Source organism: Perissodus microlepis, chromosome 3, assembly GCF_051167445.1.
Source record: "Perissodus microlepis isolate ML-2025 ecotype Zambia chromosome 3, ASM5116744v1, whole genome shotgun sequence".
In the NCBI taxonomy this organism is placed as follows: domain Eukaryota; kingdom Metazoa; phylum Chordata; class Actinopteri; order Cichliformes; family Cichlidae; genus Perissodus; species Perissodus microlepis.
Window position 1 is genome coordinate 28,827,065 of NC_140463.1, and position 14,780 is coordinate 28,841,844.

The window sequence follows — 14,780 nt, forward strand, 5'->3', positions numbered from 1 at the left end:
TAATCTAAGCCCAGGCAAAGCAGCTCCTCCCTGCACTGCTCTCACTGGCAGCAGCTCACGCCATCTTATTCCTCACTCTAAAATTAGGCTGCAGGTAAAATGCATAGTTCCTGCTGTCATAAACTACACAGCAAAGGATCAAGCACCAAATAAAAACAAACTCAGGCAAATTATATGAGAAACAAAAAGATTTATTCATGATTTTTGTTCATGCAGACTGAAAAAAAATACCTCAACATCTTAAGAAATACAGACTAAAAGGCATAAATATATGCACACACAACCATACAGTATAATTGTCTTCATATCAGGATTTGTCATTCACAGTAAACATGTTGACGCAAATGTTTGATCCGACATTCACGGTGTGAAAATCCCCTCATCGTTCAGCGTTGTGCTGGATTCGATTTCTTTGAAAGAGGAGCAGATCCCGATTGCTCTCCTCTTGAGATGACACACTATTCTGTCACCCCTGACGTCTTTGGAAACTAGAACGATTAATATTGTAATTAACTGAGGCGTTTCGTTTAACTACACTAAGCTTGGTCCATTAACCTACTTGAAGAAGCTTAGCTACTGCGCGACTATTTGTGGTTACAATTAGGTTTGTGACTGAGCGGCCGCTGAACCGAGGGAACTGAAATGGCTAAACATAATGCCACCGTGGGACTGCTGACAATGAAATGGTCCGTGGAGAGGGAGAAAAAAAAGATGGGCTTGGCCTCAGGTGGCCTGTAATCATATAAGGGCAGAAGGATGGACAAAATAACATGAACGCCTTTCACTCTAATGCCAGCCAACACACTATTACTGCAGTTATGAGGGGAAAAAAACCTTATAAATGATCAATAAATGCAGTGATTTTTGTATTGAGCTGCACTGCATCCTGCTGGTGTTAACATGCTGTCTGCCCCCCTCTATACGAGGTAACGTGTGAGATAAGACACTCCTGATGCTTTTATCTGAAGAGAGGATAAGCATCATTAGAAGTGTGATTCTGTGATTCTCATCTGTGCTAGATGACCTAGAAAAGTCTCGTTAATGAAACCTGCTTCAACTAAAAAAGGCATTACGGTCTACAGTGTGAGGGCTGGGCTCAAACCTAAGCCGGAGTGGGTTCTGTTCCCGATGTACATCTCTGCCGGTGTCTGCTGTACCCTGTGGGATCCCATCAAAAAAACAACACAATACACAAATATATATCTATATAAATGTGTGTGTGTGTGTGCAGAGTATCTTAGTTCTTCAGCTGTCCAAACCACAGAAGGCAGGGGGAGCTTGGGTGAGGAAGTGGAAGTAGAGAGGAGGCTGCAGCTCTGTCTGTCTGTGAATTCAGAGCAAGAGAGGGTGCGCGGGGGGGTCGGGGGTGTTTAAGAGATGCGTGGCTGCATTCATCCAAGCACGGGAAGCCTAGACTCACAAGCACCAGAAGAAGCCTTTTTAGTGAGGAGCCGGCAGAGTTGGAGGGGAGGGGTGAGGTGGCTGGAGGGGGAAAAAAACTGGAGCACCGTGTGCCCTGATCGTGGAGGCTGAGGAGGGGTTTCATCAGCTGCACTGCTTAAAGGACCAGTGTGTAGGATTTACTCGTGGAAACAGAATACAGTACTCAGTTCAATTTTATCGATATAGCGCCAAATCACAACAGCAGTCGCCTCAAGGCGCTTTCGATTGGAAGGTAACACCTTACATTAACAGAGAGGACCCCAACGATCAGACGACCCTATTTGAGCAAGCACTTCGGCGACAGTGGGAAGGAAAAACTCCCTTTTAACAGGAAGAAACCTCCAGACGGACCATGCTCAGGGAGGGGGCAATCGCCTGTGACTATATTACATACAGTATTACATGCAGTACTCATAGTTGTGTTTGTTTTCATTAGTGTAAAGAGCCCTTCACGTTTTCTCTAATCTGTGCTACGCTGAGGTCTGCAGACTCACAACTTCACGCTGTGGTTGTGTGCTGTTGCCATGGCGGCCTGGTTGTAAATGTGTGCAGCATTTAGTGACACAGGCTACCCTCGTTTTTGTGCTTTCGTTGGTCCTTTGTAGTAAAGTGAAACTGAGTGACTGAAAGCAATGAAAACGGACACAGTTGTTCCTCTTTGTGGCGAGTTGCACTATTGCTCCCTTTCCTGTTCGAGCCAGCTTTTCGGCCAATCAGCATTCAGGATATCAGGATATGTGCTTTTTGGTCTTTCACCACATCTACACATGGCCTCTGCATCTGTCAAATACCCACAATCCTTCTTTCTAGGCAAACGTGCACTAATGTAGGACTATGGATACTGCACTACACGTCCAGTCCTCGAACGCCACTAAATCCTACACAGCGGTCCTTTGGAGAGAAATAAAACTGGCCTCTATGTGCCTCGAAATGCATCCACACATGATGAACTCATCATTTGTGTTTTTTAAAAAAACTTAATGTGTCTGTGAATGCAAAAAAAAAAAATCAGGTTTTTTGCACTTTGTATCCAAGCAACAGAGACATCAGATTCTAGGGCTCGTTATTATTAGCACAGACACTGTGTGCAACAACGTTTTCTTTTGATAAGGTTCTGGCCAGTGACTCTATTATGGGATGCTCCAAGATTAGAAAGGTGAGGTTAGAAAGTAGCTTTGGGCCAAAGGATCCTTCCACTACCAACTCACCTTATCAGTAAGTCATCTACTCAATCCTCCCCACCTCCTTTTAGTTTGTTAGGCGGACAGAAAGGCAGCGCCACGCTTGTCTCGACTCAGTCTCGCAGCGGTCGGAGCAAATGTGAGACAAACTCATCTGACATACAGCGAGTGTGTGCGGGACTGTGTGTGTGCATCAATAGTCTTAACAGGTAAGAATGTAGACGAGGCGTGGCTGTTAAACAACAAAACAGAGCTTCTGTGAGTCAAACCGGTGTGACGTCTCATTATTTAATAGCCACACCTCATACAAGTCACTCATAGCACATATCCAGCCGGTCCAGCTGACACTAGGATTAGAGAAACAGAGCTGCCGTACCAGAAAAGTCCTACAGGGGTCCCGAGATTGGTGAGAATCTACAGGTCAGACTGGCCTCATTAGCTCGGCCGATCTTATAGGACGTTTCTGATTGGCACACAGGCTGTGAGGGACCCAAGGCAAACCCCCTGTTGGTTTATCTCGTTTTGTGATGGTGCTAAGGTCTTATGGGAGTTACGATCCCTTCCACAGCTGTGTGGCGCAAACCCATCATTCAACAGTTTCAGCAAAGCGGCTCGTCCAACACTGAAGTCTCTCTGTGTCGTGTTACTGAGTCCGGCGGCGGGCCACCACACATACACTGTCCGTTGGCACGCCCAGGCCACTACGGTAACAAAAGGAGGGTGGGTGGGTAGTTTGGGTTTAGGTGGGTGGTTCTGGGAAGTCTGAGTCCGAGCCAGAGCCACAAACCCAGATCCAAGGTGGTGGTGGTGGTGGTGGTGGCGGCGGCGGTGGCGGCGGGAGTAGGGGGGGAAGAAAAAAAAAAAGCGCTGTGTATTTGTGTGTGAACGGCGGAAAGGAGAGGCGCACAGGAGGGCGGGGTTAAGGAGGAGGAGGTGTGAGAGAGGGAAGGGGGAAGAAGGAGGGAACCGGGGCGGGCAGGGAAGGGGCAAGGGCGGCGAATACGGCGGTGGCGAGGGCAGGGGGGAGGGTGTGTGGGGTGGGGGTGTCAAGCCTCACCAATCAATGAAATACCGCCCACAGAAAAATAGACAAACAAAAAAGAAGCTTTCTTTCTCTTTAACACACACACACAGACACACACCAGCAGGACAGAGAGGGCGCGCCAGTCGCCTCCTAAAGCTGATTGCAAGACTTGACTGAGACCTGTGCAGGGGTCCTAACCCCACCCAAACCCTGCCCACCAAACCCACAGAGGAGAAGCCCAAGGCTGTAGCCGCGGCACCGCCACTGCAGCAGAGGAGGAGTTACGGACTGGGGGAGGTGGGGGAGGAAGGTGGCGATGGCAGTGTGGAGAGGAGGGAGGTGGGGAAGGAGTGTTTGTTCAAGGCACAGTCAAAGGAGGGGGCGGCAGGTTGGGAAAGGGGAAGTCAGTGCTCTTTATGATTTCTTTCCTGCTGTTGTTGCGTTTTGTTTTTTTTTTTGTAAACTTTTTTTATTTACCTTGGTGGTGAAGAGAGAGAGAGAACGAGTTCCCGCTGCGTTGGCGTCGCGCTAAAAGTCGTCCCCATGGCTCACGCCGCCACGCTCACGCACGGCTGCACCCCGGCCGTTCCAGGCGGCACGGTGACCTATTTCAGTTGAGATAGTTAGTCAAGAGCTGGACTGACGTGGGGCTTGTTTGTTTGTGCGGCAGAGTTACAGATTATCACACATGCAGGTCTGAGAGCAGAGAGGACACAGAGACACACGGAGAGGGAGAATTTGGTACAGCAGGGGAGAGATACCAGACCAGACCAGACCAGACACACACCCATCAAACCCCCCCCCGCCCAAGGAAACAGGACTGCTCCACAGATCAAAATGCACCCAGGCCATTCTATCTGTGTGCCTCTCCCCAGCTCTCACTGTGCCAAAACATCATTTCTACAAGAAAAATCCTTTTTTTAACTTTTAATGTTACAGAGCCAGAATGAATCGCTGAAATGCATCTTCTCAAATGCAAATTAACCCCAAAACCCTTTGGTTGAGTTGGCTTGCACTGAGTTTGAGAGGCTGGAGAGAGGAAAGGAGCACCAACCTGCACTTACCCCGACCAAAGAGAGCAAAGCTGGGCCAGCATCTACACCTGTCTCCCCCTTGGGTCCCCAGTCAAATGGGTCTGGTGGTCATTTTACACAAGAGAAACAGATAGTGGGAGAAGAACAACATAAACAAGAAGAAGAAGAAGAAGGGGAAATGTCCAAACCCTTTGCTTTCTTTTACCACATTAGTGTCAGCCAAAACATTCTTTATTATAATAAGGTTTATAGTAATACATATTCTCAATAAAAAGCATGCTGATTTTTTTTTGAATGATTTTTTTTTTTAAACTTTTGACTTTTTATATTTTTCTTAAAAAGAAGGCAAAAAAAATTAAAATACTTCTCTAAAAAATACGATCTCAAACATGGCAAACAAGACATTTCGCAAACCACATAGTTCTACAAAGGATGCAACTGGTATGTGTTCTGTATATACGACACAGAGAGAGATTACACCGTGAGATGCAAAGAAGTCGCTCAACCGCTAAAAAAAAAAAAAAAAGAAAGAAAGAAAAAAAAAACACAGGGGGAGAGAGAGGAGGGGAGGAGGAGAGGGGAACGGGAGGGCAGTAAAGGGGCGTGTGCAGCAGACCGCCGTCACATAGCAGTTGCAAAATACTTTGAAAGTGGCTGTTTTAATGAAACGCAGAGCTACGCGGGTGGGATTTGCCACTCGTGAAAGTCCAGTTCTACAAGCTCTAACAGATATATTAAAACAGACACTTTCGCTCTTTTCCCTTTTTTGCAATCGCAATCTAAAGCTGGTCTGGTATTCAGAGGGTCAAAGAAGCACGTGGACGACACTGCCCCACCTCTCACTTCATTGGTGCTATCACTGTCGTTTCTGCTTTAACCAGCAGCTAGTAAAGTAACGAACCCGTGAAGGCTCGGTTTGTGGCTTTTTCTTTTAAGAGCTGTGAAACAAATCCCAGAGAAAGCTTCGCTCGCTCTCCAAGCCTTCTGGATACTAAAGCTCTGGAGGTCGGGCTCCCCCCGCCCTCCTTGAAATGATTAAAAAATAATGTCAAAAGCACTTAAAAATGGGAGGTCCCTCCACTTAATGCACTTCACTCGAGGCTTTATAGGCACATGATTGAGCTTGTCACATACCATCGTGGTTTCCAACAGGATGCGATTAAAAGATCCTTTTGTAAACTGCTCCCTCAGTAGTAACACATTGATTTTTTTCTCCCTCCTTTCACCACCATTTACAGTTCATCACATCCCAGGCTGACTTACGTCACAGGTAAACAACAAAAAACACATTTACACTATTTTTAAAAAAGGCCTCTGAAAATGATGGACTCCATACGGAACATCTACAAAAAAAAGTCACTGTCGGTAATATCTGGCTCCTCCCCCTCTAAACTGCTGACCCTGTCCCTTTACAAGGAGCGGGAACTGCCGACAATATAAGAGAACACAATAGAAAAGAATAGACATTGAAATTTGCTGTAAGAGGTAGGCAACTGTAATTACAAAGAGCGAGAGAGGGAGAGGTGAAGCAGTGTCTTTCGTTGCTGCAGTTAGAGTAAGGGTGGAGCGGGAGGGGAGGAGGGGAGGGGGGTTCAGAAAAAAAAAAAGGGAGTCAAAGGGGAGATCCAAACATACATTACAGTACGTTTATGTGTGCTTTACTCTTTTTTTTTCTCTCCTTTCCTTTTCGGCAAAGGCGCAGTTTTTTTTTTCTTTTTTTGCTGCTGCGTTTGTGCGCTGCAAGGTCAGCAAGCCCTCACCTCTCACTCGCTCACACGCGTCACAGCCCACGTCACATTCAAGACAAAACGTCCCTCGAAAAAAAACCAAACAAACCAAAAAACAAAGAAGACTCAACCTTGGTTCTGCCGGACGCGACGCAGCGCAGCCGTCACGCGCGAGAGCGTCGCCCTGACTTTCCATCTGGTTACGTTGCAAATTGAAACTCTTCAACATAAGGCAAAAAAGGTTTCAAATTAGCTGCCCTAACTGATCATCTAGGCCTAAGGAGGATGGCTGATGTCGTCAATCGAAGGTCTCGGCCTTAGAAAATCATAACTGGGTTTGCGGAAATAAAGGCATATATGAAACGGCCGAGCGCGTCGGCCTAATACTGGCACAAGTGTGAGACTGGCACGGTAAAAAAGTAAAACTGAGAAGCACAAAGAATGCCCGCGCCACAGATGAAAGCCTCCCTTTCGGTGGCTGCACTGTGTGTGCGTGCAAACTGAACCAAGGCTGGCGTATCAAGTTTCTCCTAAAGCAGGTTAATAAACCAAGGAGTCCCCAGTTTAATACCACACACTTAGAGCCCCCAGACACACACACACCCACACCCACACACACACACACACACACACACACGTACATACAGCTGCTGTAAGGTGGTCAAGTTTGGGGTTGGAAGAGGAGATTGGGGCGGGTGAGGGAGGGTGAAGGGTGGGAGGGGTTCAGGGCAAAGAGGGAGGGGCGGGCAGAGAGTTGTGTGCGACTATCGGAAGGGGGGCTCAGGCGTGTGAAGGGAGAGTTCGGGGCGGCGGAGGATGGCCTCCTTGCGCGTGGGCGGCGGCAACGGCGGCTCATACACCCTGGGCGCAGCCATGGCGGCTGCCACTGCCGCAGCGGCGGGGACCACTGGCCTGAGTGCGTCCAGCGTGGCGACGGGCTGGGCTTGCATCGCAGGGACAGCCTGAACTGCTTGGACAGCTTGCATGGCCTGCATTCCCGGCATGCCAGGGATGGCGGTCACTGTGCTCGGTGATGCGTAGGCATACTGGAACTGTGGGTACTGCTGGAGCTGCTGGTAGTACTCCGCGTAGTACCTAAGACGGGGGAGGACAGAGATGGTTAGCTTAAGGTCAAATTTAGTTGAAGAGAAAATAGCTTGCAAGACAGTGAAACACGAGCTAAAACCACAAGAACAACATCAGATTTGTAAAGGTGAGGGGGCATCTTGAAAGAATCATTTTAGAAAACATGAAAGTTGAAGATCTCTGTCATTATTTCACATCTGCTGCTTAGCAGGAAACAGAATCAAAGATTATATCCTACCTGGCCATGGGGTCTTCTGCGGCTTCCACTGCCTCTTCAGCTGCTCGACCAGCTGGCGTGGGGAGCAGGGGTCGGCGTGGCTTGGCCCTCTGGTACATAAATGGCTTCATCACAGGGTCTGGAAGCAGAGGTGCCGACCTTCGCAGTGGACTACGATCCCTCTCTCCGGACTTTGCCACAGCTGCTGCTGTGGCGGCAGCTGCCGTCTGCTGCTCAGCCACAACCTGCTGGCCCTGGGCGAAGTAATGCGCCTGCCTGGCAGCCTCAAAGATAGCCGTAGTCGGGTCCGCTGCTCCCATGGCGCTTAACTGAGCGTAGGCTGGTGCGGCGGCGCTGTAAATCGCAGGCGCTACAGAGTAGGCAGGATTAACGGCGGCCGCCGCTGTTGGCATTTCTATCCCAGGAGCCGCGGCCAGATAGACGGGGTGGTTGGCCATTGTCGGGGTGTAAACCGGAGTTGTGTAGGCAGCGGCAGCGGCGGCAGCGGCAGCGGCGGCTGCTGGGGACGCAGCCACCTGACCGTAAATATTAGGTGTCATGGAGCTGTATACCTGCGTGGCCCCTGACGTGAGAGCGGCCTGATTGGCCACCGTTCCGTAAAGCTGATTGGCAACGTTGGCACCGTACACCTGGCTGGCAAGGGCACCATAAACAGCTGGATTTACCGGGTTCCCATCTGTGCGTGTCCCGGTGGTAATCCCTGTGAGAGCAGCATAAGTGGGATCAAAGGTGGAGGTGTTGTAGACTGAATTGTGCACGCTTTGCTGGACCTGCAGTGGTAGGCCGGCGGCCGCAGCGGCGGCAGCAGCCAAGACCGCTGCCTGACTCTGGTACTGCTCCAGAGAAGGTTTCCCCACAGGGCATTCTCCAGCATAGTGGCCCTGCTTCCCACAGTTCACACACGGGATCTTCCCCGTCGGCGCCTGCTTGCTGGGCTGGACCTTGGAGAGCTCTACGGACAGGGGCCGGCCCTTGAAGGAGGTGCCGTGCAGGGCTTCGATGGCCTGTAGCGCATCTTCCTTGTTTTCCATGTGAACAAAAGCATAGCCTGTGGAAAAGCAATGGCTGGATGTGATTCAGTGCACTGATAATAATAAGGATCACATTTGCTTACTAGGAAAATGAACTGTGCCAAAGGAAAGTGCACAACTTTACAATCGGGGCATTAGCTTTAACTTTGAACTTTGCACTCTGCAGTCTTTTTCAGGCGCTCCCAGCAATTCAGCAGCTGTAATTAAACCATAAAACAGAATCTAAACTTTAACTTCACTTCAACTGTGAGTAGAGACCTGGCTTACCTTTGACTTTGTCACATTCGAGGACTTTCCCGAACGTCTGGAACAGCTGCTGGAGGTCTTCTGTGGTGCACATGCCGCTCAGATTACCCACAAACACCTTGGTGGAGTGCAGCGGTCTCCCCCTCGATTCCTCCACCACCAAATTCCGACCACGAAACTCCCGTCCATTGAGCTCCCGGATGGCCCGCTCCGCAGCACCCTCCCCCTGCAGATGCACAAAGGCGAACTGTCGCAGCACGCTGCAGCTGACCACCTGACCGTAGGGTTCGAAGATGGCCGACAGCTCTTCCTGCGTGGTGTCCAATGCCAGGTTACCCACGAAGAGCTTCACTGTGTGGCTCTTGTCCATGGCGCTGTGGAGAAACAGGGGGAGCATCGCTTTGACTGTTTGTTTAGAGATAAGTGAAAGGATTAGCAACACGGTATGACTATCAGCTGCCCCAGACGTGACAGTTACTGAGTGAGCATGAAGACACACCTTTGGCTCAGCGTTAGTCTGACAAGGAGAAGACTACAGGGGTGAAAAGCAGACACAGTGTATGAGCATCAAAAGCTTGGAAATGTCATTATCTCAAGCCTAAAGCTTTTATTTATTTTTAGACGACTAAAAAAAAAATCACAGATGAAAGAAGCGATCAATTTTTAGCTTAAAGAGTAAAAGAGAAAAACCCAGAAACTTGTTATTTGGAGAAAACGTTAAACACACCCATATATACACACACTCTTGATAAAGAACCTTTACGCATGAATGAGGAGGCAGATTAACATTCAAATTCCTCAAATTGAATACCACACTGACCACAGATTTGCCTCAGAGTTGCCCGCTGAGGTCAGATAAAGTCATATTATGTAAAAACAGAGCAGTGGAGATCGTGCTAGCGAATAACCGCTAAACATTTACATTAAATGCCACAGAGATCACAGAGTTCGCTTAAGGAGACGTCGCTCTCACTCGCGAGAAGCAGGCTGTGACTACCCATGCAGCTATGAGTCACCCTCATACAGAGGAGACAGACAGGCGAATGGAGCATTTTGCACCAACAACTTCAAGGAGCAGTGCTGCTCCTAAACTCACGACGCATTTATAGTGACTTTCATGAATCCGGGTGCTTTAAAGAGGACCTATCACAGTTTTCCTCATTTTTCTGTCACACACACACCGTTATAACACCGAATGTTCATATTAATTGTGGTGAAAGTTTCTTGTAATGAGGTCCACATAAGTAGAAATAATCTCTGTGAGATAAATCAGGCTTAAAAGCTCAGTTTGATACAGTGTTGTCGATTCCTGGTTGTGTGTGATCTCACTAGAGGAAATATGCCTAATATGGTCATCTCAGGCACAAATATGGATGTAGCGTTCAACTTTCTGATAAGTAGCTAAGTCAAAGTGCCTCAAACATGCATTCATATGAATAACCAGCAGGGGGCGACGTCTGTGGTTTCCGGTTGTGTAGGCCTCTATTGGAAAATGGTCTTCTGCTTCCTCGCTTTGTGACCTCGGTAAACACCCTGCTGATGACTAAGACCTCGACTATACTCTACTGTGGACTCGCTCACCATTTGATGATGACGTTTATGTGGAGCGGACCTGAATGGACCCTAGCGGACTGACGGGGAAAGCATAATCCCGGCCCTAAGATGCATCCACACCAGAAGCAATGTGGTGATCATGGAGCACATAAAGTGAAAGAGGACAGTTGGTGACTTCAGCATCTTTTCTCAACTTCCAGGCGACTGTCAGTGTGAGCACAGGATAGTGTTGATTACCATATGACCTGTCAGTAAGCATATTAGTGGGTTACCTAGGCAACCGGATCCTGGAACGCTTGCAAGTGATGAGCCGTCAGTTTGTAAGTGACACGAGAGGAACAAATCGCTTCCGGTGGACCCAGTGTCTCTTGTTTTAGGTCATGCTGCAAAGAAAATAAGTGAATTTTGTAAGATGAACAGATAGATGGATATTTTACTTAATGATTAATTATCTGAGTAAATAAACCTTTGATTTTGGCCACATTTAAGATGTATTTTACCCATATTAATGCTTCATGTTTTCAGCAGCATTAAGAATAATAATAAAAGTAGTATAATCTACAATAAACAGGTCAGGGGCTCATATTGAATATTTACAAAGTTTTATATGGAACAATGATAAAATAATACAAAATTATGTTAAAGAAAAATGAGACTGACACAGTGCAAAACAGATCTTTAGCAAATAGTAATGCAAAATTTGGTGATTCTGAGAGTGAGAAAGGAGGATTATCCCGCGTACGCTCTTTGGATAATGACTTCTCAATCATTAGACATCAGACAGCGAGCTTGTGTCCACAGTTTCAGAGTCAGTTTAAAGACACAATTACTGAACGGGGTGGAAAAAGCATGTTAGCGCAATCCCCAAATAGTACTTGTAAGTGTGGTTAGTTTTGCGTGTGATTTACAAAAGTTGCTCCATTTTCCAAGCACAAGCGCAATCAGTTCATTTCAATGTTAAACACAAAAAATAGGGCAAGCTTTATCCTCCGTTAAATCTTAAATTAGCAGTAAACTGTGTGTCACAAACAGTAAATCGGTTTGCACGCTTGATTTATATATTTTCCTCCCTATATTTTGCACCTTCAGAAAGGAGCTCCGAGCATACATATCCAACATGGTCAGTCTTAGAAGTCTCAGAGTTCCTCCACCTCATCCTCCATGTCCACTTACACACAATCTTGTCACTGGGCTCTTTTCTAAATACACACAGTACTTCCTTCTATGCCAGAAACCACTTTGTGCTGTAACACATTACTAAATCTGACCCGAAGATGACAACAGCATTTAAAAAAGTGTGTCTGTGCTCACACCTCTGTATATGAGCACAGAAGCTCCGCCCATCTTCGGTTTAAATTTAGTTTTGTTTATATAGCGACAAATCACTGCAGCAGCCACCTCAAGGTGCTTTGTATTGTGATTTTAAGACCCCATAACTATCCAGAGAAAACCTTAACAATCAAGCCACTCGTTTTGAGCAAGCCCTTGGCGACAGTGGGAAGGAAAAACTCCCTTTTAACAGGAAGAAACCTCCAGCAGAACCAGGCTCAGGGAGGGGCGGCCATCTGTGACAAAGACATGCTGTGGAAGAGACCTCGACATCGTTGCAGTGAGGTGTATAAACACACAGTGATTCAAAAAGGTGACTGAAGAAGAACAACTCAGTGCATCATGGGAGTCCCCCAGCTACACCTATTGCAGCATAAATAAGGGAGGCTTCATGGTCACCAGATCCAGCCCTAACTATATGCTTTATCAAAAAGGAAAGTTTTAAGCCTAATCTGAAAAGTAGAGATAGTGTCTGTCTCCTGAATCCAAACTGGAAGCTGGTTCCTCAGAAGAGGGGCCTGAAATCTGAAGGCTCAGCCCCATTCTACTTTTACTCTAGGAACAACAAGTAAGCCTGCAGCGCGAGAGCAAAGTGCTCTAATCGGGTTATATGGTACTATAAGGTCATTAAGATAAGATGGGGACTGAATATCCAAGACCTTGTATGTGAGGAGAAGGATTTTGAACAGGAACAGGAAGCTTCTGTTTGCGAGGGGCAGCCAATCAGAAGACAGTTTGGCTGCACCAGGAATTTCTTCAGTTGTAAATAACGTGAACGGGGCCCAAGAATAAAAATATGGAGCTAGAAGCGAGCATAGTAGGGATCCCCTTCACTTCAGCCTGTACATGTTTTACAGGACAACCCACCTCCCCACCCCAACACCACACAACTGGGTTTATAGTTTTTTTGGTTTGAGTTTACCGAATACACCACCTTCACCACCACACATACCCGCTCTCCATACTGGGTGAACCCCGCTCACATACAGTATGGCTGCTGCACTAACACTGGGTTCAAGTGAAGCATAAACCAGAGGTGGTGGTGGGGGAAAGCTGTTTTGTGATGACGCAGCACGGCGCTGAGTCGACACATTTTCCACAGCTCGCTTTATTTACCAGCTCACAAATACCGAAAAGACACGAGATGAGTTGGTCGGACAGGCTGTCCGTGTTTTTGTGAATGGAGACACGAGAGAGAGAGGGAGAGAGAGCGAGATGCTTGTTTGGTTCCGCTCGGCGATTCAAAGCAAAGCCAAACAAAGTCCCGACAGCCAAACAGCCACGGACACGCATTAAACACACTTACTTTCACTTCCGATTGCGAGGCGTCGATGATCAATACTAATACCTGATACAACGGTATGACTCTCGGTGGCAGATCGATACAATGTAACAACACATTTTTTCTCCCTCCCCTTCTTCCTCCCGCACAGGAATGAATACAGTGAAACGGCGAGGCGATCTAAAGCTCTCTGTCCCTACAACAGCGCCGAAACCAGCAGCCCCCTCACAGCTTTTAGACGGCGGGCTTTAACGAGCTCCCACATGAGAATAAGGGTGCAGAAAAGGCGATTAAATAAAAGGATCTACCATCTTACCTAAGCGGTGCTGTGTTTCAAAATGGTAGCGCCTGCTTCCGTTTGAACGTCGGGCATACTGCTGGAGAGGCTGCAGAGGGGGAGGGCTGCTGCTGCTGCTGCTGCACCGGGAGGATGCTGAATCCTCACAAAAGAAGAGCCACCAAAATGACTCAAGCACACACAGAGACCCGCATGAGCCTTTGTGTATTATAGCTGAACAAAGCCCCCATGCAACAAGCGAGGGAGGCTCAATTATTGATGGCACGTTTACATCCAAGTGCAGGATTATTGTTTATGTGGGATCCTAATATCGATAGCATCGATATCAACGCTGGTATTGGTAATGGATCGATACTAGCACGATGAGATCGATATCTTTACGTATTATTTGTTGAGTATGTAGCCCACTGAATTGTGTTATGTATTTATTTATTTATTATTAGATGGGTGGTGGTGTGTGTTAGAGGAAAGTGTCCAAAACCCTATTTTATTATTTTATTTATAGCCCATAGCAAATTTAAACAAGACAAGTTGCTTCAGAAACATTTATGTTTCAGGTCGCCAAAACCCACATTCGAAGCGTGTGGTAATAAACTATTGTGTATTGTGAAAATCTATGTTTTTAGGTCACTGACATGTGCAGATTTTACAGACTGATGATGATTCATCTCTCATGACACACTGCTCTCTAATACATAAGCTGCCTTTATAGGTTAAAAGTATCGGTATCGGTATCAGTAATCCTGGCCCTGTATTTACAGTATCACACAGCACTAGTGGTCCTAATTAAAAATACACACTAATTAACTGATCCGTACTTGTGCTGATTTATTTAGCTGTAAATCAAACATTTGGATTTGTGATTCCTGCTTTGATATTAGATTAAAAAAATACAGCTGTTTTTGGGTGTCCAGCTATAAAAATGAGTCTTCATTCAAAGCCCAGCCACTTCAAACAGAAAGGGACAATGACAGAACATTTACTGGGAAATTCAATCAACTTATTCGAGCATCAGCAGAACAAGACAGATGCTCGATTTGGAGGAAAAAATCAATCCAAAATGTGCCACAGACACAGACAGCGCACCAACATGTGGCTGAGGTATATGCAGGAGCAGCAGTTTGGACAACTTCATGATTCACCCGTCTAACTTTCCTAAAAGATAACAGAGAGGGAGAGGGGGTGTCTGAGATTGTCAGTTGCCCTCTCTGTGTGGCTCAAACGTCCTCTGCAGCAGTGATAAAGGAACACTAACCTCACTCTCCATGTTGGAAAGAAAAACAGCTGAGCACACAATCCTTCAAGGA

The 14,780-nt window shown here is 47.0% G+C and overlaps 1 protein-coding gene across 4 annotated transcripts; it reads right to left on the reverse strand.

The window, feature by feature from the left end:
• Positions 1–170: 170 nt before the first annotated feature.
• Positions 171–13,738, reverse strand: rbm14b (RNA binding motif protein 14b). 4 transcript variants are annotated; one of them, XM_084923890.1, is made up of 5 exons: positions 13,492–13,735; positions 10,837–10,947; positions 9,032–9,384; positions 7,734–8,781; positions 171–7,504 (listed from the first exon to the last, which is right to left on the reverse strand). In XM_084923890.1, the coding sequence occupies exons 3-5, from the start codon at positions 9,378–9,380 to the stop codon at positions 7,174–7,176; spliced, it is 1,728 nt and encodes a 575-aa protein (XP_084780016.1). In that variant the 5' UTR covers positions 9,381–9,384; positions 10,837–10,947; positions 13,492–13,735; the 3' UTR covers positions 171–7,173. The 4 variants fall into 4 exon arrangements, with proteins under 4 accessions (XP_084780016.1, XP_084780018.1, XP_084780017.1 ...); XM_084923892.1 differs by lacking the exon at positions 13,492–13,735 and adding an exon at positions 13,242–13,459; XM_084923891.1 differs by lacking the exon at positions 13,492–13,735 and adding an exon at positions 13,200–13,459.
• Positions 13,739–14,780: the final 1,042 nt, after the last annotated feature.

Excerpts from the sequence above, each read along its gene's own strand:
- rbm14b (XM_084923893.1), bottom strand. The coding sequence starts at position 9,380 with ATGGACAAGAGCCACACAGTGAAGCTCTTCGTGGGTAACCTGGCATTG. Across the intron at positions 8,782-9,031 it reads CGAATGTGACAAAGTCAAAG|GCTATGCTTTTGTTCACATG; the intron begins GTAAGCCAGGTC and ends GCTTTTCCACAG. Across the intron at positions 7,505-7,733 it reads GCAGAAGACCCCATGGCCAG|GTACTACGCGGAGTACTACC; the intron begins GTAGGATATAAT and ends CCCCCGTCTTAG.